The sequence below is a fragment of the Procambarus clarkii genome, chromosome 5 (genome assembly GCF_040958095.1).
Source record: "Procambarus clarkii isolate CNS0578487 chromosome 5, FALCON_Pclarkii_2.0, whole genome shotgun sequence".
Taxonomy (NCBI): Eukaryota; Metazoa; Arthropoda; class Malacostraca; order Decapoda; family Cambaridae; genus Procambarus; species Procambarus clarkii.
In genome coordinates this window covers 40,296,204-40,318,426 of record NC_091154.1, presented here as the reverse complement: position 1 = coordinate 40,318,426, position 22,223 = coordinate 40,296,204, and the positions used below count along the sequence as shown (strand labels likewise).

General features: G+C 50.1%; 2 protein-coding genes across 3 annotated transcripts in view; one reads left to right on the top strand and one right to left on the bottom strand.

Annotated features, from left to right (window-relative positions):
- Positions 1–694: 694 nt before the first annotated feature.
- The window catches only part of LOC123763277 (mucin-2), a 67,777-nt gene continuing 46,248 nt past the window's right edge, over positions 695–22,223 (bottom strand). Inside the window, exon 2 of one of the 2 annotated variants that reach the window (XM_069301724.1) lies at positions 695–5,695. In XM_069301724.1, the coding sequence (XP_069157825.1) occupies positions 1,166–5,695 (4,530 nt within the window). In that variant the 3' untranslated portion in view covers positions 695–1,165. The remainder of the gene's footprint in view (positions 5,696–22,223) is intronic. The other variant, XM_069301716.1, reaches the window with a different exon arrangement.
- On the top strand, positions 20,937–21,458 carry LOC123766206 (involucrin-like). The gene has a single exon (XM_045755179.2). It carries the CDS (start codon positions 20,937–20,939, stop codon positions 21,456–21,458), a length of 522 nt encoding a protein of 173 aa, XP_045611135.2.

Here is a 22,223-nt window from a genome sequence, read left to right as displayed (position 1 = left end):
GGGCCTGGGCCACCCTTGTGTTAACAGGGGGGACCTGGGCCATCCTTGTGTTAACAGGGGGGACCTGGGCCATCCTTGTGTTAACAGGGGGGGACCTGGGCCATCCTTGTGTTAACAGGGGGGGACCTGGGCCATCCTTGTGTTAACAGGGGGGACCTGGGCCATCCTTGTGTTAACAGGGGGGACCTGGGCCACCCTTGTGTTAACAGGGGGGACCTGGGCCATCCTTGTGTTAACAGGGGGGACCTGGGCCATCCTTGTGTTAACAGGGGGGGACCTGGGCCATCCTTGTGTTAACAGGGGGGACCTGGGCCACCCTTGTGTTAACAGGGGGGACCTGGGCCATCCTTGTGTTAACAGGGGGGACCTGGGCCATCCTTGTGTTAACAGGGGGGGACCTGGGCCATCCTTGTGTTAACAGGGGGGGACCTGGGCCATCCTTGTGTTAACAGGGGGGGACCTGGGCCATCCTTGTGTTAACAGGGGGGGACCTGGGCCATCCTTGTGTTAACAGGGGGGACCTGGGCCATCTTTGTGTTAACAGGGGGGGACCTGGGCCATCCTTGTGTTAACAGGGGGGGACCTGGGCCATCCTTGTGTTAACAGGGGGGGGACCTGGGCCATCCTTGTGTTAACAGGGGGGGACCTGGGCCATCCTTGTGTTAACAGGGGGGGACCTGGGCCATCCTTGTGTTAACAGGGGGGACCTGGGCCATCCTTGTGTTAACAGGGGGGACCTGGGCCATCCTTGTGTTAACAGGGGGGACCTGGGCCATCTTTGTGTTAGCAGGGGGGGACCTGGGCCATCCTTGTGTTAGCAGGGGGGGCCTGGGCCATCCTTGTGTTAACAGGGGGACCTGGGCCACCCTTGTGTTATCAGGGGGGACCTGGGCCACCCTTGTGTTAACAGGGGGGACCTGGGCCATCCTTGTGTTAACAGGAGGGACCTGGGCCATCCTTGTGTTAACAGGGGGGGACCTGGGCCATCCTTGTGTTAACAGGGGGGGACCTGGGCCACCTTTGTGTTTACAGGGGGGACCTGGGCCACCCTTGTGGTAACAGGGAGGACCTGGACCTCCCTCGTGTGCTTGAAGGAGAATCTAGTCCTCATGCATAATTATTCGCTTATGCATCATATTAAGCTAAAAAGGTTGGATGATCACAGTCACGCCTTGGGAGCTGCTTCCGTGACCCGCTTCATTCTGGGCTGAGGGATGGGCTTGTCGTCCGAGCGGCTGACAGGATTTGTCCGCTGGTCCGACTGAAGGTTCCGTAGCTGCGACAAGTATTCGAAGGGCTGGGAGAGCTGTGCTCGCTCCTCGGTGGTTTCTGCCAGCCGCTTGGTGAAAAAGACTGGTCTCGCCACCGTGAGCTCGGCTCGGGTGAGGCCAGCGGCAGGGGGCAAGGGTACAGACGCATCGGTGCCTACCAAATGGGGTTCTTCCCGCTGCTTACGGTGCTTTAGCCGTGGAAGACGGTCTTGCAAGACACGCGAGAAAGTCGTAGCACTTGGCAGAGCATCTGGCTCCCCCTCTACTAGGAGTGGAGGTGGTGAGAAACTCTGTTCCGAGAGGGAAGTCTGAGCAGGATTTTGAAGCAAGAGTGTGGGTCTTGTATCTCCTTTAGATTGGTAGTCTTCGCCAAAAGCTAGTTCAGGGACGTCGTACTCCTCCTCGTCAGTGTAATAGTTCTCATATTCACCTGCTGTAGTGTTTTGTAGTACAAGATCTTGCTCAGTTATAGGAGTGCTAGGTACAGTGGTTGTGGTTTCCTCAGTGGTGACTGGAATAGTGCTAGTATCCTCTACTGGAAAGGGTGAAGAAGTAGGATCGGTGAAGATGGTAACTGTGGAAGTTGATGCCGGATCAGTTGTGATTGGAATGGTAGTGGCAGAGGTGCTGGTAGACGTACTGGAAGAAGTGGTAGTGGAGGAGAAAGTGGCTGAAGGAATTGCAGTAGTTGTGAGCGAAGTAGAAGTAAGTGATGGTGTTGCAAGCGGAACATCAACAGTTGCATTGCTAGAAAGAAATACACCACTACTTGGCAAGGGCTCTAAAGTTGAAAGTACAAACAGCTCTCTGTAGTCAGGGTTTCCCAGACTTTTATCTTCAGCTGAATTAATCCCAAAGACTCTGACCTTAGAGTGACCTTGATGAATAATATAGAGTGGCCAAGAGGCTTCGGTGGTTTCTTTAGAAGGTGGTCCAGATGGTCCTCCTGGATATATAATTTCTAGACCTTTGAAAGTTTCAGGAGTTACAGGGCTCTCTTCGTAAACGTGGGTGTTTGTGCTGGCTTGGACACTAACTCTCGAAGTCGCCTTAGTTACTCCTTTAGCGGTGATTTTGTCTTTGACTTCAGTGATCACCACGTTCGGCCGTACCTGTGGATGGGCGTATTCTGGACTGGCCTCGGAATCTGAGAAGAGATATCCATCCAGGGAGTTTGTGTCAGCCACGGCGTCGAAGTCCCCACCCTGGGGCTTCTCTGTGGCTTCAGCCTCTGTTGTCGTTTCATTGTAACTAGGAGTTGAAGACGTGTATCTATAACTGGTAAGAAGGATATTCTGAATGGTTGTTGCTTCTGTTGAGGAGGATGGCGGTGGTTCCTCTGTGGGCCTTGTGTAGCGGAACTCTCGAACAACAGTAACTGGTTCATCTGTTGCCTCCTCACCATCTGGACCATCTGTGACTTGAGTGAAGCGGAATATCTGGAGGAGTTCGGAGAGAGAGTTAGCGGTAAGGGTGGGCTTGTAAGAGTTCATGTGGTCATCAAGGTGAGGATTGGGAATATGATCACTCGCCTGACTGTCCCCTTCCTTGGATACATAAGAAACAGGACCGAGAGGTTTGTAGTGAACCTTCTCACCATCTGAGCGAGTCTCAGGATGGATATAAGAAGCAATGGAAGGCTCACGTTTCCTCTCTGATGTATCAGATCGTGTATCTATAAGGAACCAGGGGCGAGTGAAGGACTGGGTGGAGTTCGCAGGGGCTTGTCTTTGTGGTGATCCTCTAGGGCGGGATCGCGTGTTGTTCCCCGACTGACGCTGCTTTGTGTTTCCTCGAGGTGAGTAACGAAAGTCTGGTGGGGGAATTTTTCGAATAAAAGATGCTCCGGCAGAATCCGTTGCTGATCCTAGATATGGCGCCTCCTCGATCTGAGACTCTTGAGGGAGGTTACCCAGTAACTCGTGCAGGGCTGGCCGGGTGGTCTTAGACTCTTGATCCCTCGATTGGTTTAGTCGCCTAATCGGGGGATCGAGTCGGTATCGATAACTATGAGCATTTTGTTTACCAGATCCAGAATTGCGATCCCTGCGGCTGAAGGGAAAGACATGACTTGGTCGCTCTACCGTGGTTGAGCGTATTTCGGAGAAGGCGCCTTCCATATCGTAGTCGTCATTGGTGTCAAGGTGCGGGGACTCGTTGGGAAGCTGATGATTGGCGTAAGCATCAAATATATCTGACTTATCCGCAAATCCAGAGTCCTTAGAAGGGATTCTCTGGGGATTGAAATTTCTGTTCAAGTGCACATTGTTTCCTGGATTTTTGGAGGAAACTTCTAAGGCATCAGTCTGAGGTCTGGAGCTCGAACTTTGACTAGAGTGTTCCAACTGCATTGCAGGAACAAAACGGATTGCCCCGACGCTCTGTGAAGGAGCGCGGAAAGCTCTGACAATGTTGGTCTGTGGGTGGATGTGGAAGTACTCGATGTTCTCAGTGCCATAGACAGAGTGGTACTCCGGGTGTCGTGGTTCTGCCCTTACTACAAATACAGGCGGATTTTCGGGTCTAACAGGATACATAGGTTTCTTCGGAACGGGTTCATTACTGAAGTGGACTCTCTCGAGTGGAGGAGGCTGGTACCCTACTGTAGGATCATCTGCCATAGGATTGCTAACATCCATGGGATACCATCCATCAAACTGTAGACTCCGCTTATGCCTCGGGTACTGTTGACGGGCTTTGACGATGGGAACACCACGATAGCCTGGAATAGTAATATCAATATAGTACATAGGAGCGCCCGGGGCGTGAGGCTGAGCGACTTGCGTGTGACTGCTAGACGCTCGCATTCTCTCGACCGGTGACGAAGCTTGTGATGAGGAAGAGGGCATACTAACAGGAACAAAATAGACGTTATTTAAATTGGATTTCTCTGGAGGATAGCTTGATGAAAAATTTGGTATTGGTCGAGTTCTCGATAATGACTGAGAAAAATCAACTGCTTGATGTTCATTGCTTTTAAATCTATTATTGTTTAGCAAACTGGGATGTAAATTATCTGACGGCTTCCATTCCACTGGAAAATTATACCTTAATGCAGTGTTAGTATTTCCCATAGCCTGCATGCGAAGAATTTCCTGCAGTGAATTAACCCTGAAAGGCGTAGTCGAGGGCAAGCCAGGATAGTTAGCATCATCGAAACTGAATTCGTCCGGGTTAGTCTGGAAGTCGAACCCTTGAATGTTAGTCTCGGAAGGGAGCTCGTGTAAGCGCTGGTCTTCAGCGAAGATATCACCCATACCAGCTGCGAAAGGTGGGTAAGGTGGGTGGGCGTCAGGCAGGTCACGAGGAGCAGGGGAGGAGGGAGGAGGAGGAGGGGAAGTAGAAGGATAAAGATGAGGAGAAGTAGAAGGATAAAGATGAGGAGAAGTAGAAGGATAACGATTAGGAGGGGAAGTAGAAGGATAAAGATGAGGAGGAGGAGGAGAAGTAGGAGGATAGAAATGAGGAGGAGAAGTAGGAGGATAGAAATGATGAGGAGAAGTAGGATAAAAATGAGGAGGAGCAGGAGAGGAAAACATAGTTGGAGTAGGGGAATTCGTGGGGTGGGAAGAAACATGCTTCACAGATCCTCCACCAATACTGACATCCCCATTGGACTTCATGTTGATCTCCAGAATCGTCAAGTTCTGCATCTCTTCAGGGACGTGAATATTAATGATTCGCGTGTGCTGGTTCTGGGGCACAAAGGGGCGGAGAATACCGGGCGAAGACGAGTCGTTGGAAGCAGAGAATGTGTTCGAGGCAGACGTTAGTGAAGGAGCGTGAGGGTCGTTATTGTTTTGGCGAGTCTCTGGTCTGTCATTGCCGACGATGGAAATTGGTTTAGGTGTGCCAAAATCACGGCTTTTTAAAGGAGCTGAAATAGTATTATGAGATGGTCTAATCGTAGTGTGAGGTACAGTCCTAAAGGAAGCAGAATTAGGATCTGAAGAGTGAAAAGGTCTCTGGGCACCCCCAGGCAGTCTTCCCCCACCAGCATGCACACCAGCCCCGCCATGCCTCTCACCCCCACCACCAGAGTTAAAATAAGCAGGAGTCCCCCTAAAGTTCATTGGTCTGGGAACATTTCTGGTGATCATTGCTTGCAGGGGCTGCAGCCTCTGCTGCATCACCTGCCGCACTCCGCTCAACCCTCCCAGCAGGTACGGCACGGGATTGAGAGCGTTCAAGGTCATGGAGAACATGTCCATCCCACTACCAGGCACGCCCTGTCTCGCCGACACCTCCACCTGGCGAGATGCTCTACCGTCTCCTATAAGACTCGCACCTCCTGCTGCTGCTGCTGCGCCGTCGCCTGCTGCGTCTGGCAGGGTAGGCGGCTCCATGACTGACTCCGGCAACAGTTCCTCCGCCGGCATCGCCGTGACCAGGGCAGCCAGCGCCAACACACGCGCACACTTCATCTGTAACAACAAACAGGTGTTTACTTGCTCATAAAACTTTACACACAACATAATAAATCATACAAAATCGTGTATGACGAATATAGTATTTACAGAGGACACCGTGATGAAGTATTTATCCATGTACATAATGTAAAACACAGATGTATATTGGCAGATTTGTGCAAATCTGATTTGCGGTTAGCTTAGTGTTATAAAGTCAGACTGTCCGTGTACCTCACATGTGTCGCATGTTGGGACACACCACAGCTGTAACACGTTACAGACGTGCCTTAATTAATTTAACAGTAACACAAATCAGACATAATGGCTTTATTAAATATGCTCCGTCATGCAACAAGTAAGCATCCACTGTATCATGTTCCTCTGAATATTTTTTAAATGCACATTATTATTATAATAGGATTATTATTATTACAAATATTATTATGAGAATAATAATCGAGATTAACATAGTCTCCCCCTTCCCCCATCCTCTCGCATCACAGAAAACGTTTACCCCGCGTCACCTGTCTTTCTGACCTACTTACCCAGGGAAAATAATTCACTTATTACGGGGATAATCTCAGGTTTGGTTCGTTACAAGTACTGTGGTACTCTAGTGGCATTCAACTCCTGCTACATTTGGGACGTTTCGAATTATTATTACTGAATTTAGCATTTACAGGTATGACTATAGTAAGTTTAAACATATGTGTAAACGTGGTTCATTTGCATAAATGGTTATAAACATTGGTTAATGGTTATAAACATTTATGCACAGCACGAGGAAATTGACTTAACTAATTAAACTAACCTGATTGTGTTTACGATGGTTGAACTCTAATTCTTGGCCCATCCACCTAATCTAGAAATAAGCTGAAATAAGCTAATAAGCATTGCTGAGTAATTGCTCCCTGGATCTTGTCCTACCTTGTTTTCAATATCTAAATTTACCTTAAGGTCAATAACACACTAGTGGTCTCGACGAGGACAGGAAGCCGGCGGCTTGTTAAATGTTCCCCATTTGGCAAGATTTTTTTTCTTTCCAGCTGGATTTTAAAATGTGATATAGTTTTGGCATGTACGGCTTCGGCGGGTAGGAAGTTCCATAGGATTATAACCTACGGAACTTGCTCTAATTAGTCTCAAACATCGTGCTAAGTTGCTTCATGCGACAAACCTTCCTCTGCTCGAGTGTGAACACCACGAGGAAGCTTCTGCTATGTTCTTCATGCAAGTTCAAGTAAGTTTATTGAGACAAGACAAAAAATACATCTCAAAGGGATAGAGTAGCTTAGGCTATTTCTACCGTTCTTCATGCAAATCTTTTGTTCATGTGTGTCTTGTCCTCGGACCACTTGTTCAATTATTACTGTTTTCCCGTGTGATGTAGCTGGGACTTGGATTTAACAGATAAGCAGTGTGTGTGTGTGTGTCTGTGTGTGTGTGTGTGTTCCCCAATTTGCTTAATCATCTCTATTCCCACTTTCAGATGCTTGTTCTTGGCTGTGTTTTGGTTCTGTAATTTATCCATGACTGGTAGGAACCTTACGTGCCTAGTTTGCTAGTTAGGTAACAGGCTATTATTGCTTTTCTTATTGTTTTCTCTTTGGAGTGGAATAAATATACTAGCTGCCTCCCTGAAATGCTAGGTGAAGAAGTCTATCAGTCTCTGCGCAGCCTTCCAGCTGTGCTCTGTGCCCTATAACGCCTCTGATTCAAAAGTCTATTATCCTCTTGTAGTTCCTCCTCTTGTATAGCCAAGCAGCTTCCCTCTGCTGACTTCCTCATCTGCCTCACTCTCGCCTCCACAAGGTACGCAAAGGTCAATGTTCAGTGATTGCTCACTTGCAAGACGGCCTCGAAGCTGACTTTCTTTATGGCCGACTCAGAGTGCATATAAAGTCTACTCTTGCAGGTGTATGTTTGCGTAAGTGTATATATCTGTATCGCAGAGAGAGAGAGAGAGAGAGAGAGAGAGAGAGAGAGAGAGAGAGAGAGAGAGAGGTGGGGAGGGATGAAGGGGGAAGGCGTGGGCTGGGAGTGGGCCACACGAAGTCGCTGCCTTATTCATGCTGAGACACCATCGTCGTCTTGTGCAGTGTACACTCTCTCTCTCTGACCACTGTGGCCACACCACCGTCATACCAACACACACACACACACACACACACACACACACACACACACACACACACACACACACACACACACACACACACACACTGCAGAGGGCAGCAACTTTAGCGCATAGAATGAGAGCGAAGCTGCTGGTCATGGGGACCTAAATCACGGAGAGATAAATTGGGAAACGAGGAATCCCCATGGCGGGGAGGAGACCTGGGGAGCGAAGCTGGTAGACGTTATTGACAGAAATTTCCTAACACAGCATGTGAAAGAAGATACTAGGGAAAGAGGAGGGGATACGCCCAGCCTATTAGATCTCATTATCACTCAGAATGTAGAAGACATCGAGCAGTTGGAACATGAAATACCACTAGGAGCTAGTGACCATTGTGTCCTAGTCTTTGACTACATGATGGAGCTTAAAATTGTGACCAAAGGACAAGAGGTCCGGGAAAGGAGACTTGATTACAGAAAAGGGGACTACAGAAGGATAAGGGACTACCTGGGAGAAGTGCAGTGGGAGGAAGAACTTAGAGGAAAAACAGTGCAAGGTATGATGAACCAAGTCATATTGAAATGCAAGGAGGCTGAAGATAGATTTATTCCAACAATAAAGGAAAAAAGCAGGAGGGAATATAATAACCCATGGTTTAATAGACAGTGTCAGGAAGCAAAGGTGAGAAGCAGGAGGGAGTGGAGGAAGTACAGAAGACAAAGGACAGAGGACAACAGGATTAGATGTAACAGAGCTAGGAATGATTACATTAACATAAGACGAGTGTCGGAAAGAAATTATGAGAACGATATTGCAGTCAAAGCGAAAAAGCAACCAAAATTACTACATAGCCATATAAGAAGGAAGATGTCGGTAAATGACCAAGTGACAAGACTGAGGAAAACAGAAGGGGCATATACAGAAAGCGACAAGGAAATCTGCGAGGTACTGAATGCAAAATTCCATGGAGTGTTCACAACCGAGCCTGAGCAGCTCCCATTGTTAGAAGAGACTACCCAAGATGAAAGACTATCGGATATAGAGGTGACAGCAGAGGATGTAATGAAACAGTTGACAACACTGGATGCAAATAAAGCTGTTGGACCAGACAAAGTATCACCGTGGATACTCAAAGAGGCAGCGCAGGCTCTCAGCGTGCCTCTGGCAATGATCTTTAATGAGTCACTTATGTCGGGAGAATTGCCCAGTTGCTGGAAGGAGGCAAATGTCGTACCGATTTTCAAAAAGGGTGATAGGGAGGAGGCACTTAACTACAGACCCGTATCACTGACAAGCATCCCCTGCAAAATACTTGAAAGAATAATTAGGCTAAGACTTGTTGAGCACCTGGAGAGCATTGGGTTTGTAAACAAGCACCAACATGGGTTCTGGACAGGGAAATCATGCCTAACAAACCTTTTAGAATTCTATGATAAAGTAACAAGGATAAGGCAGGACAGAGAAGGCTGGGCAGACTGCATATTTCTTGACTGCCAAAAGGCCTTTGATACGGTACCGCACATGAGACTGCTATACAAACTTGAGAGGCAGGCAGGAGTAAGCGGAAAGGCCCTAGTATGGGTGAAGAACTACCTAACAGGAAGGAGCCAGAGGGTAATGGTAAGGGGCGAAAAGTCGGACTGGCGAACAGTAACAAGTGGAGTACCTCAAGGATCGGTGCTGGGACCAATCCTCTTTCTAATTTACGTAAATGATATGTTTACAGGAGTGGAATCATACATGTCAATGTTTGCAGATGACGCAAAATTAATGAGAAGAGTTGTGACAGACGAGGATTGTAGGATCCTCCAAGAGGACTTAAACAGGCTGCAGGTCAGGGAAATGGCTACTGGAGTTTAACACCAGTAAATGTAAAGTTATGGAAATGGGATCAGGTGACAGGAGACCAAAGGGACAGTACACAATGAAGGGGAACAGCCTACCTGTAACGATTCGAGAAAGAGACCTGGGAGTGGATGTGACACCTAATCTAACTCCTGAGGCACATATAAATAGGATAACGACAGCAGCGTACTCTACACTGGCGAAATTTAGAACTTCATTCAGAAACCTAAATGAGGAAGCTTTTAGGGCGCTTTACACTGCCTACGTGAGACCCGTCTTAGAGTATGCCGCGCCATCATGGAGCCCCCACCTGAAGAAACACATAAAGAAACTGGAGAAGGTTCAGAGGTTTGCGACGAGGCTTGTCCCAGAGCTACGAGGGATGGGATATGAAGAGCGGCTGAAGGAACTGAACCTTACGACACTAGAGAAAAGAAGGGAGAGAGGAGATATGATAGGGACATATAAAATACTCAGGGGAATTGACAAAGTGGAAATAGATGAAATGTTCACACGTAATAATAACAGAACGAGGGGACATGGGTGGAAACTGGAAACTCAGATGAGTCACAGAGATGTTAGGAAGTTTTCTTTTAGCGTGAGAGTAGTAGAAAAATGGAATGCACTTGGGGAACAGGTTGTGGAAGCAAATACTATTCATACTTTTAAAACTAGGTATGATAGGGAAATGGGACAGGAGTCATTGCTGTAAACAACCGATAGCTAGAAAGGCGGGATCCAAGAGTCAATGCTCGATCCTGCAAGCACATATAGGTGAGTACATATAGGTGAGTACACATATATAGACTCGTAGACTTATTCCTCTCAATGTTTGCTGACGACGCCAATATTACGAGAAGGATTAAGACAGAGGAGGACAGCTTGAGGCTTCAAGAAGACCTGGACAAGCTGCAAGAATGAACGAACAAATGGTTATTAGAGTTTAACCCAAGCAAATGTAATGTAATGAAGATAAGGGTAGGAAGCAGGAGACCAGATACAAGGTATCATTTGGGAGATGAAATTCTTCAAGAGTCAGAGAGAGAGAAAGACCTCGGGGTTGATATCACGCCAGACCTGTCCCCTGAAGCTCATATCAAGAAGATAACATCAGCGGCATATGCCAGGCTGGCTAACATAAGAACGGCCTTTAGAAACTTGTGTAAGGAATCTTTCAGAACTTTGTATACCACATATGTCAGACCAATCCTGGAGTATGCAGTCCCAGCATGGAGTCCATATCTAGTCAAGGATAAGTCCAAACTGGAAAAGGTTCAAAGGTTTGCCACCAGACTAGTACCCCAACTGAGAGGTATGAGCTACGAGGAGAGACTACGGGAATTAAACCTCACGTCACTGAGAGACAGAAGAGTTAGAGGGGACATGATCACCACATACAAGATTCTCAGAGGAATTGATAGGGTAGATAAAGACAGACTATTTAACCCAAGGGGCACACGCATTAGGGGACACAGGTGGAAACTGAGTGCCCAAATGAGCCAGAGAGACGATAGAAAGAATTTTTTCAGTGTCAGAGTAGTAGACAAATGGAATGCATTAGGAAGTGATGTGGTGGAGGCTGACTCCATACACAGCTTCAAGTGTAGATATGGTAGAGCCCAGTAGGCCCAGGAACCTGTACACCTGTTGACAGTTGAGAGGCGGGACCAAAGAGCCAGAGCTCAACCCCCTCAAGCACAACTGGGTAAGTACACACACACACGGCTTTAAACTTTCTACCTGATATATGGTAACTCAAGTCACCAGTGCTTACTAATTACTTTTCTAAATAAAAGTTACTCAAATTTGAACCTACGCTTTAGAACTTTACATCCCTGTTGTTTAAACACTTTCCGTTCACAATACAGTTAGGAAAAAAAAAATCCTCAGGAACAATGGCGGACTTTTGACAAGCCGCCGGCTTCCTGTCCCCCGTCGCGGCTCCTTAGATAGATGATGGCCCTCAGGTAAATTCAGGTAAATATCTTGTGTCACTATCCGTGTGGCAAAGACTGTCTCTCACCATAGAGGAGGTTCGCAATGATACGTTTATTTGATCAATCAGCCTCTGAAGCCCAGATGTACTTTTAAAAGTAGCTTAAACATACACGAATAAAGTTGCTGGTCTTGACAAGTTCTTTTCCCAAGAATATAGAGGGTGTATCACCTCTATATTCTATATATACTCTATATAATACCTATATATATAAATACTCTATATATATAATATATATATAATACTCTATATATATAATAATATATTCTATATATACTCTATATATATAATACCGGGTGTATTACCCTTGTCAAACTCTGTGCCATAATAAATAATAAACTCCTTTAAACGGAAACAATTTCACAATCATGGATGCTTATCCTGGTAATTATCCAAAAGTTGGCTTAACTTAATTGGTCAACTCACCGAGCTACTAATTCAAGATAAGTTAAGTTCAACATTTATAGCGTCACCAACTTGAACGAGGCAAGTTTTACGGAAACCAAGTTGATAAGTTTTTAAAATTACTCATATTACGTGATTATATTTTTGATGTGTTCAATGAAAGTTAGGCTACAGAGATTGCAGCCTTACTTAACTACACAGTACCACACCACACAGTACCACACCACACAGTACCACACTACACAGTACCACACCACACAGCACCACACCACACAGTACCACACCACACAGTACCACGCCACACCACACCGTCACTAATGAATGGAGAGAAAGTGGAGAGGAGCAGCCTCTCCGGGCTCCTCTGGCTCTGAACTTGACACTGCCCGCAATGAGTAGCGGCGCGGAGAAAGTACAGGCGGGTAGCCTACTGCCCCGGGCGCCTGCGGGGCGGGGCGGGGCGGGGCGGGTCGTGGGTGTGTTTACTTCTCATTTCTTACTAATCACTAACTACAGGGTAATGAGATCTAGCCTTCATGCCAAGCCTACTAGCCTTGTTGTCCCCCGTTGCTTTATAATTGATCTATTCTGACGGGTCGAACGAATTCTGTATCGAACAAGGCTTTAAAAGTGTGGATGGAGGTGGCTTCTATAACTTCTTTTTTTCCGGTGATTTCTTCTTGTTGACCATCCTTACAGGTATGATCGAGTATTTCCTCAAATTTCTTCGATTTATTTTCGTTTCCAGCTTCCACTTGTGTCCTCTCGTTCTACTTTGAATTTAAAGAAAGACTGTTCTTGTCCCGCCTTGTCTGGTCCCCCTCAGTATCTTGTATGATGTAATTGTTGCAAACCTCTTTACTTTTAACATTTTGGTTTCATGCTTTACAGATGAGAGGGACGGAGAGGGGGGTGGCAGGGACGGAGAGGGGGTGGCAGGGACGGAGAGGGGGGTGGCAGGGACGGAGAGGGGGTTGGCAGGGACGGAGAGGGGGTGGCAAGGACGGAGAGAGGGGGGTGGCAGGGACGGAGAGGGGGGTGGCAGGGACGGAGAGAGGGGGTGGCAGGGACGGAGAGAGGGGGTGGCAGGGACGGAGAGAGGGGGTGGCAGGGACGGAGAGGGGGGTGGCAGGGACGGAGAGGGGGGTGGCAGGGACGGAGAGAGGGGGTGGCAGGGACGGAGAGAGGGGGTGGCAGGGACGGAGAGAGGGGGTGGCAGGGACGGAGAGGGGGGTGGCAGGGACGGAGAGGGGGGTGGCAGGGACGGAGAGGGGGGGTGGCAGGGACGGAGAGGGGGGTGGCAGGGACGGAGAGGGGGGTGGCAGGGACGGAGAGGGGGGTGGCAGGGACGGAGAGGGGGGTGGCAGGGACGGAGAGGGGGGTGGCAGGGACGGAGAAGGGGGTGGCAGGGACGGAGAGGGGGGTGGCAGGGACGGAGAGGGGGGTGGCAGGGACGGAGAGGGGGGGTGGCAGGGACGGAGAGGGGGGTGGCAGGGACGGAGAGGGGGGTGGCAGGGACGGAGAGGGGGGTGGCAGGGACGGAGAGGGGGGTGGCAGGGACGGAGAGGGGGGTGGCAGGGACGGAGAGGGGGGTGGCAGGGACGGAGAGGGGGGTGGCAGGAGCCTGGCGGATGTACAACAAGAAGAGAGAGATAGCAACCTGTGTTGCAACCAGTTATAGTGGACTCCTCCACCCTACCACCGGCCGCGGGGATCACGAGTCAAATTGGTGGGTTTCACTTGGCCAGAGGAGCAGACACCCGCCCCACCCCACCACACACACGCACACTCTACCCACTCGCCCACCACAGTCTACCCACTCGCCCACCACAGTCTACCCACTCGCCCACCACAGTCTACCCCACTCGTCCACCACAGTCTACCCACTCGTCCACCACAGTCTACCCACTCGTCCACCACAGTCTACCCACTCGTCCACCACAGTCTACCCACTCGTCCACCACAGTCTACCCACTCGTCCACCACAGTCTACCCCACTCGTCCACCACAGTCTACCCACTCGTCCACCACAGTCTACCCACTCGTCCACCACAGTCTACCCACTCGTCCACCACAGTCTACCCACTCGTCCACCACAGTCTACCCCACTCGTCCACCACAGTCTACCCACTCGCCCACCACAGTCTGCCCACTCGCCCACCACAGTCTACCCACTCGCCCACCACAGTCTACCCACTCGCCCACCACAGTCTGCCCACTCGCCCACCACAGTCTACCCACTCGTCCACCACAGTCTACCCACTCGTCCACCACACTCTACCCCACTCGTCCACCACAGTCTACCCACTCGTCCACCACAGTCTACCCCACTCGTCCACCACAGTCTATCCCACTCGTCCACCACAGTCTACCCCACTCGCCCACCACAGTCTACCCACTCGCCCACCACAGTCTACCCCACTCGTCCACCACAGTCTACCCACTCGTCCACCACAGTCTACCCCACTCGTCCACCACAGTCTATCCCACTCGTCCACCACAGTCTACCCACTCGTCCACCACAGTCTACCCCACTCGTCCACCACAGTCTATCCCACTCGTCCACCACAGTCTACCCCACTCGCCCACCACAGTCTACCCACTCGCCCACCACAGTCTACCCACTCGCCCACCACACCCACTGGTAAATACGCTAGCAGTTAGGACAAACTCGAATGACGTGGCCTCCGTCCTAACGAGCAGTGAAGGTAGTTTGTGAAAATCCAACCACCTACCGACCTGCGCACGTCTCGCCGCTAGCCAGTCAGCTGCAAGCTACACCGCCGTGCTAACAACCCTCCACGCTAAATCCCTCCTTACTCTTTCACCAAAATGTTTAGAATCAGCGCGTGTCTTGATGTGCTACGCGCAGCGCTGTAGCGTGCGTGTTTCCACAGCTTGTGTTGTGAGGTGCGCTATGCGTCTTCCTGTAATGTGATTTTGGGTCAAGTTCCGCATTATGTGGTGACTGTACCTGCGGTACAAAGTCTTTTGTACCACTCTCCCCTCGACATGATGTTGAGTGCAGTTATATAACGACTTGGGTGAAGGAAGAGAGAGAGAGAGAGAGAGAGAGAGAGAGAGAGAGAGAGAGAGAGAGAGAGAGAGAGAGAGAGAGAGAGGATAGTAGATGTTGGATAGGACGGAGGTGGAGTGGGGAGAGGGGCGGGGGTCAGATGGGGAGGGGGTCACGCCCCCTTACCCTCATTTCCCCTCACTAGTCAAGTAACAGGCCATTTCTCCCCCCCTCCCTCGTCATTTTCCCCCAGAGGATAATAAAGTCGAGCAATATTTTGTTGTTATTCACTTTTAAATTTACAAGTCACTTTTTTACTGCTTGTAGCGACGTAGAAGCTAAGATAAGGATTACACATGTCTTAAGGCGGTGTGGTCAACGGCTTGTTCCCAGTCTTGGCCAAGAGTCCAGCAGTGAAAGGTCATTATCGTTAGGAAGTTCTCAGTGGTTTAAATGAACATTGTGTCGAAATGTTCAGGGGTTATTCTAGACCAAATGGGGTAGAGCGCTCGGCCGGGCAGTAGTAGTTTGTGTGTGTGTCTGGTCCATTGTCGCCCCCTTGTGAGCGCTCGGCCGGGCAGTAGTTTGTGTGTGTGTCTGGTCCATTGTCGCCCCCTTGTGAGCGCTCGGCCGGGCAGTAGTTTGTGTGTGTGTCTGGTCCATTGTCGCCCCCTTGTGAGCAGCGAGCGCTCGGCCGGGCAGTAGTTTGTGTGTGTGTCTGGTCCATTGTCGCCCGCTTGTGAGCGCTCGGCCGGGCAGTAGTTTGTGTGTGTGTCTGGTCCACTGTCGCCCCCCTTGTGAGCGCTCGGCCGGGCAGTAGTTTGTGTGTGTGTCTGGTCCACTGTCGCCCGCTTGTGAGCGCTCGGCCGGGCAGTAGTTTGTGTGTGTGTCTGGTCCATTGTCGCCCCCTTGTGAGCAGCGAGCGCTCGGCCGGGCAGACAAATGAGGTAAGTTTAAAAAAGAGGCAAAAATTGTCAGGCAGTTTATTAATGCCTTTTGTTTGTTAAATCCGGTGGTGGTGGTGGCGATGGTGGTGATGGTGGCGATGGTGGTAGTGGTGGTTGGGAAGATTACAGTATTCCGGAGGGAGAAACTCTCCCTGTTTCCTTCAGGGCTGTGTTGTGTCCCCCCCCCCCCCACCCCTCCGGACCCCTCGGGGCGGGGCACTCACCCCCCCCCCACGCCCCCCACTCCCACCTCCTCCGTCTTCAAGTAAAGACGAGAAAAAAAGTAGTGATAGTAGACAAACGTAATAATATACAATGCCAGTAGGTGGGTGTAGGTGTAGATGTGGGGGGGGAGGGGGGGTGTTGCTGTAGCCATCAAACACAGTTCCCACTTGTGTTCCCAACACCCAAGGTGTATCCGGAAACTCACTCCCCCGACCAGGTGACGGAGACAGCGGCCAGGTGAGACAGACAGCGGCCAGGTGAGACAGACAGCGGCCAGGTGACACAGCGGCCAGGTGACACAGACAGCGGCCAGGTGACACAGACAGCGGCCAGGTGGCACAGACAGCGGCCAGGTGACACAGACAGCGGCCAGGTGACGGAGGCAGCGGCCAGGTGACACAGACAGCGGCCAGGTGACACAGACAGCGGCCAGGTGACACAGACAGCGGCCAGGTGACGGAGGCAGCGGCCAGGTGACACAGACAGCGGCCAGGTGACACAGACAGCGGCCAGGTGACGGAGGCAGCGGCCAGGTGACAGCTCAGGTGCAGAAGAGCCTGAGTCTCTCTAAGCCTCAGAAGGTGGCTCCCATACTGATGGTTTCCTCCACGGAAGGAAATTTCACCTGCTTTCATTTCCTACTTTTCTTCATGGGAACTTGAAGGCCTTATACTGGGAGCAAAGTCCCCCCTGCCCCCCTCGCTGTATTACCAGACCTTGAGGCGCGGGCGTCCTGCAGGGACCCCGCCCACCGCCCACACCCTCACGCCCATACTCCACACCCTATGGACGTTCTCCATCCTGGCTTCGTCTCTACGTACTTGACCCGTCCCTCCACAGGCACGGGACCAAGGAGCCAGAGCTCAACCCCCGAAAGCACAACTAGGCGCGTACACATACACACAAACATACATACACTCATACTCTTAAACCCGTTACTAACTGCATCGTGCAAGTGACTCCTTATCTTGAACAATGCCAACTTGCACCTTCTGGCCAGATCACTTCCCCGGGTCTTTTAGTGAGGCAGTCCACACCGGGAGCACCACACTCACATACCCTCCTGGGAGCACCACACTCACATACCCTCCTGGGAGCACCACACTCACATACCCTCCTGGGAGCACCACACTCACATACCCTCCTGGGAGCACCACACTCTCATACCCTCCTGGGAGCACCACACTCACATACCCTCCTGGGAGCACCACACTCACATACCCTCCTGGGAGCACCACACTCACATACCCTCCTGGGAGCACCACACTCACATACCCTCCTGGGAGCACCACACTCACATACCCTCCTGGGAGCACCACACTCACATACCTCACTCTACACGCACAAGCTTGGCCCCGCCATGCACACTGCCATGACCGTGTGTGCGTGTGCGTGTGTGTGTGTGTGTGTGTGTGTGTGTGTGTGTGTGTGTGTGTGTGTGTGTGTGTGTGTGTGTGTGTGCGCGCGTGTGCGTGCCTTAGTGTCCGCACTCTGTCGCCGCCCAAGCCACGACGTCGACAGGGAAAGGAGAATTCCAGGCCTCGTCCTCCTTATTGGGTCGTGTTTACAAAATCCATTCAAAGTGCTTGCTCCTAATCTCAGGCACGACTCTCGCTTTCAACCCCTTGTTGCTCTGGAGGGTTGGGGAGGCTGTGGAGGTTGTGGAGGTTGGGGAGGCTGTGGGGGTTGGGGTTTAAGGGGTGTTCGTAGGGGGGTTGGTGTGGAAGGGACGAGGGTGACATCTCATCTTATGCCAACAAAGGTTCCCATCTCGTTAACCTCTATCATGAAGAAGATTACTTTATGCATATGACTCCGGTACAAGGACTTTCTTCAAGGGCCCAGAGGGAGAGGTCTAGGGTGTTCTAAGGTGGTAACTTTCTAGGGTGTTCCAAGGAGCTTCACTTCAGTGCAAAAGTTCAAATTCAAATTTGCATTCAAAAGAATGTTTGTCAAAAGACCATAGTAGTAACGTACAATTATACGGACAGGAATTATAAAAACAAATGGAGCAACTATTACACAAAGCGTTTAGGGCAAAACTTAACATAATTTAGAGAAGAAAAATATTTTAAAGGCGTGAATGGGTAAAAAATATATAAAAAAAAGTATGTCTTAAACTGTATTTTATTTTCTACCTAAAAAAAACTCTATTAGTTTCCCTTAACCTGTTTTCTTGTGGTCAACCTGTCTTCCAGGGGCCTTAAGCTGTCTATCAAACCCCGTCAACCAGTCTGTCAGTCCTGTCAGCCTGCCTGGCAGGCCCCTGGCGGTGCGTGATGTAACCGGGGCGCCTCCTGCTGCTGCTGCTGCTGCTGCTGCTGTTGCTGCTGCTGCTGCTGCTGCTGCTTTACTTGGGGGACTGGCGGCAAGCGGTTGGGTCAGGCGCAGTTACTTTCTCTTTATCCACAGCGGCTTATAATATGCTCAACAACTGGCAGGATTGATCCAACAGGCATTTGTGACCTCCTTCTCTCTCTCTCTCTCTCTCTCTCTCTCTCTCTCTCTCTCTCTCTCTCTCTCTCTCTCTCTCTCTCTCTCTCTCTCTCGCTCTCTCTCGCTCTCTCTCGCTCTCTCTCTGTCTCTCGCTCTCTCTCTCTCTCTCTCTCTCTCTCTCTCTCTCTCTCTCTCTCTCTCTCTCTCTCGCTCTCTCTCTCTCTCTCTCTCTCTCTCTCTCTCTCTCTCTCTCTCGCTCTCTCGCTCTCTCGCTCTCTCGCTCTCTCGCTCTCTCTCTCTCTCTCTCTCTCTCTCTCTCTCGCTCTCTCTCTCTCTCTCTCTCTCTCTCTCTCTCTCTCTCTCTCTCTCTCTCGCTCTCTCGCTCTCTCTCGCTCTCTCTCGCTCTCTCTCTCTCTCTCTCTCTCTCTCTCTCTCTCTCTCTCTCTCTCTCTCGCTCTCTCTCTCTCTCTCTCTCTCTCTCTCTCTCTCTCTCTCTCTCTCTCTCTCTCTCTCGCTCTCTCTCTCTCTCTCTCTCTCTCTCTCTCTCTCTCTGTCTCTCTCTCTGTCTCTCTCTCGCTCTCTCTCTGTCTCTCGCTCTCTGTCTCTCTCTCTCTCTCTCTCTCTCTCTCTCTCTCTCTCTCTCTCGCTCTCTCTCTCTCTCTCTCTCTCTCTCTCTCTCTCTCTCTCTCTCTCTCTCTCTCTCTCGCTCTCTCTCTCTCTCTCTCTCTCTCTCTCTCTCTGTCTCTCTCTCGCTCTCTCTCTGTCTCTCGCTCTCTCTCTCTCTCTCTCTCTCTCTCTCTCTCTCTCTCTCTCTCTCTCTCTCTCTCCATTAGCAATAACTGCCACGAGAATAAAGCGACAATAAGAGCAGTAACAGGCGAATTTATATTTTAAGAAACACGACCGATTGTTTCAAGTGTCGTTCCTTGGAGGTGAAGAGGGGAGATGAGGAGGCGATTGTGCTCACCTAGATGTGCTCACCTAAATGTGCTCACCTAGATGTGCTCGCAAGCTTGAGCACCAGCTTTCTGAGCCATGTTGTGATCTCGTAGCCCAGCACGATAACTCTTATCTCTCGTTTGTATTACCATACATATAAACATGCACCGAGTTAGCATAACCTTTTTTCCCTCTAACTCCTTTATAATATTAAAAAAGTGTACTTTCACACATCTATGGGATTCATCTGTGTCTCCAGTTTCCATCCATGTTCTCTATTTTGCTAATTCTACTCCTACAGTGTGGCGAGGTGGAGGCCTCCAAGGCTTTATTCGTATCTCAGACCCATCAGCTTGTGATAGTTGGGACTCCATGCCAGGGCTGCATACTCTAGCCTCGTCTCACATAGGTTATATATTGGAACCGGATAATATAATAATAATAAATATATATATATATATATATATATATATATATATATATATATATATATATATATATATTACTGTGAGGACGTATGCCTGGGCGCCAATCTGCAGATAACGGTGTTATCTTAGTCTGTGTGAAGGCGAAGGACCACAGGAGGCGAGCACTCACCTCCCGTTGGGCACGGCTGGTGGTTCAATCTGATTACTGATGATTTATGACATGCAGAGTTGATGATATCGATGCTAATGGTCCAGGAAGAGAACACACGCCCGCACGCGCGCACACACACACTCCACCATGCGTTACCTGTGCCCCCACGAGAGTGCCTGGGGCCACGAAGATCACATTCACTCTGGCAGTTGTTTCCCCTCTCCCGGCCCCACTCTCCCTGGCCTCTCCCCCACACTCCCCGGGCTCTCCCCTACTCTCCCTGGCCTCTCCCCCACTCTCCCTGGCCTCCCCCACTCTCCCTGGCCTCCCCCCCCCCACTCTCCCTGCTCTGCCCCCCCACTCTCCCTAACCCCTCTCCTTTCCCTTGTCCGCATTGAAAGGTATTTGAAAGGTTATGATGCAACCTGAATATCTGAACAAGGGCGGAGCGTCGTGTTCACGTGTGTGTGGCTTCAACAGTCAGTCCCACGCTGCCCCGTTTTCTTTACTGAACAATGTGTGTAAACACAACACGCAGAAACTCACAATAGCCTGATATATCAAATGAACAAGTTCACAAGGGCCGTGATGAGGGTTCGAACCTACGTATAGGATGTTCCCAGAAGCGTCTTAGTCAACTGTACCACGACATGGGGTTAAATAAATTGTAGCCTGGAGTGTTACTGCCCTCACCTGGATCCCGCACTGAGAATATGCACTAGTGATCCAGCACTACTGCCCTCACTGGGAATATGATCCATTCCCAGTACCAGCAGCGTGGCCATTCCCAGTACCTCCAGAGTGGCCATTCCCAGTACCAGCAGCGTGGCCATTCCCAGTACCTCCAGAGTGGCCATTCCCAGTACCAGCAGCGTGGCCATTCCCAGTACCAGCAGCGTGGCCATTCCCAGTACCTCCAGAGTGGCCATTCCCAGTACCAACAGTGTGGCCATTCCCAGCAGTGTGGCCATTCCCAGTACCAGCAGCGTGGCCATTCCCAGTACCTCCAGAGTGGCCATTCCCAGTACCAACAGTGTGGCCATTCCCAGCAGTGTGGCCATTCCCAGTACCAGCAGCGTGGCCATTCCCAGTACCAACAGTGTGGCCATTCCCAGCAGTGTGGCCATTCCCAGTACCTCCAGAGTGGCCATTCCCAGTACCACCATACAAATATGCATACACAAGCACACCATTCATGGTCTTCCTTCCCAAAACTCAACAGGTGTGGGACAAGGAAGCGTGGAACAAGACACCTGAGAGTGAGTGCGGACTGACCCCGTCGGAGTCTGTTGAAGAGTTCGTTAACATCTACTGTGTCGTAAGCTCACACGGCACGAGTGTTGGAAATTACAGACTATTGTGGTTAGCGAACAAGGTCGCGTGCCAAGGACCCGAACGCTGATCGACCACTTATGGCAGGATGGGTCGTTACGGAGGCCGCTGGAGGCTGTCGGAGGCATCTGGAAGTAGCTGGACGCAGCTGGAGGCTACTGAAGGCAGCTGGAGGCTACTGAAGGCAGCTGAAGGCTGCTGTCAGCGAACTACTGATGGAAAACATGGTGCGAACGTGCAAGAGTTTGCTTGGAAAATATTGCAGAGGTTGCAAAAGCTCTTAAATACTTATGGCCACATTTATCACGGCGGGGAGAAGGCGGCCCCCTTCTGTGATCACTGGTGAGGCTGACCACTCCTCTCAACCCCCTCACCTTCATTTTTTATATTATATATATTTTTATATATATATTTTTATATATATATATTATATATTTGGAATATGTAGCACTCCACGCGGGTGCTACATATTCCAGAATTGTTCGAAATTAATTCTAATAACGCCTCCTACACGAGTACCTACATTTGACCTCAAGTTTATGTCCGACCTTGCACATGACACTAATGTTGTGTGGGTAATGTGTGTGCCTCGGGGGACTTGCCTCAGAGTATTGTCAACCTTCAATGTCTCTCTCTGTCTCCAGGTCTACACTCTCTTCTGGTACCTCTTGCAGTCTTCTTTCACGTCCCTCCTCCTCCTCAGAATT

Excerpts from the sequence above, each read along its gene's own strand:
- LOC123766206 (XM_045755179.2), top strand. The coding sequence starts at position 20,937 with ATGATCCATTCCCAGTACCAGCAGCGTGGCCATTCCCAGTACCTCCAG.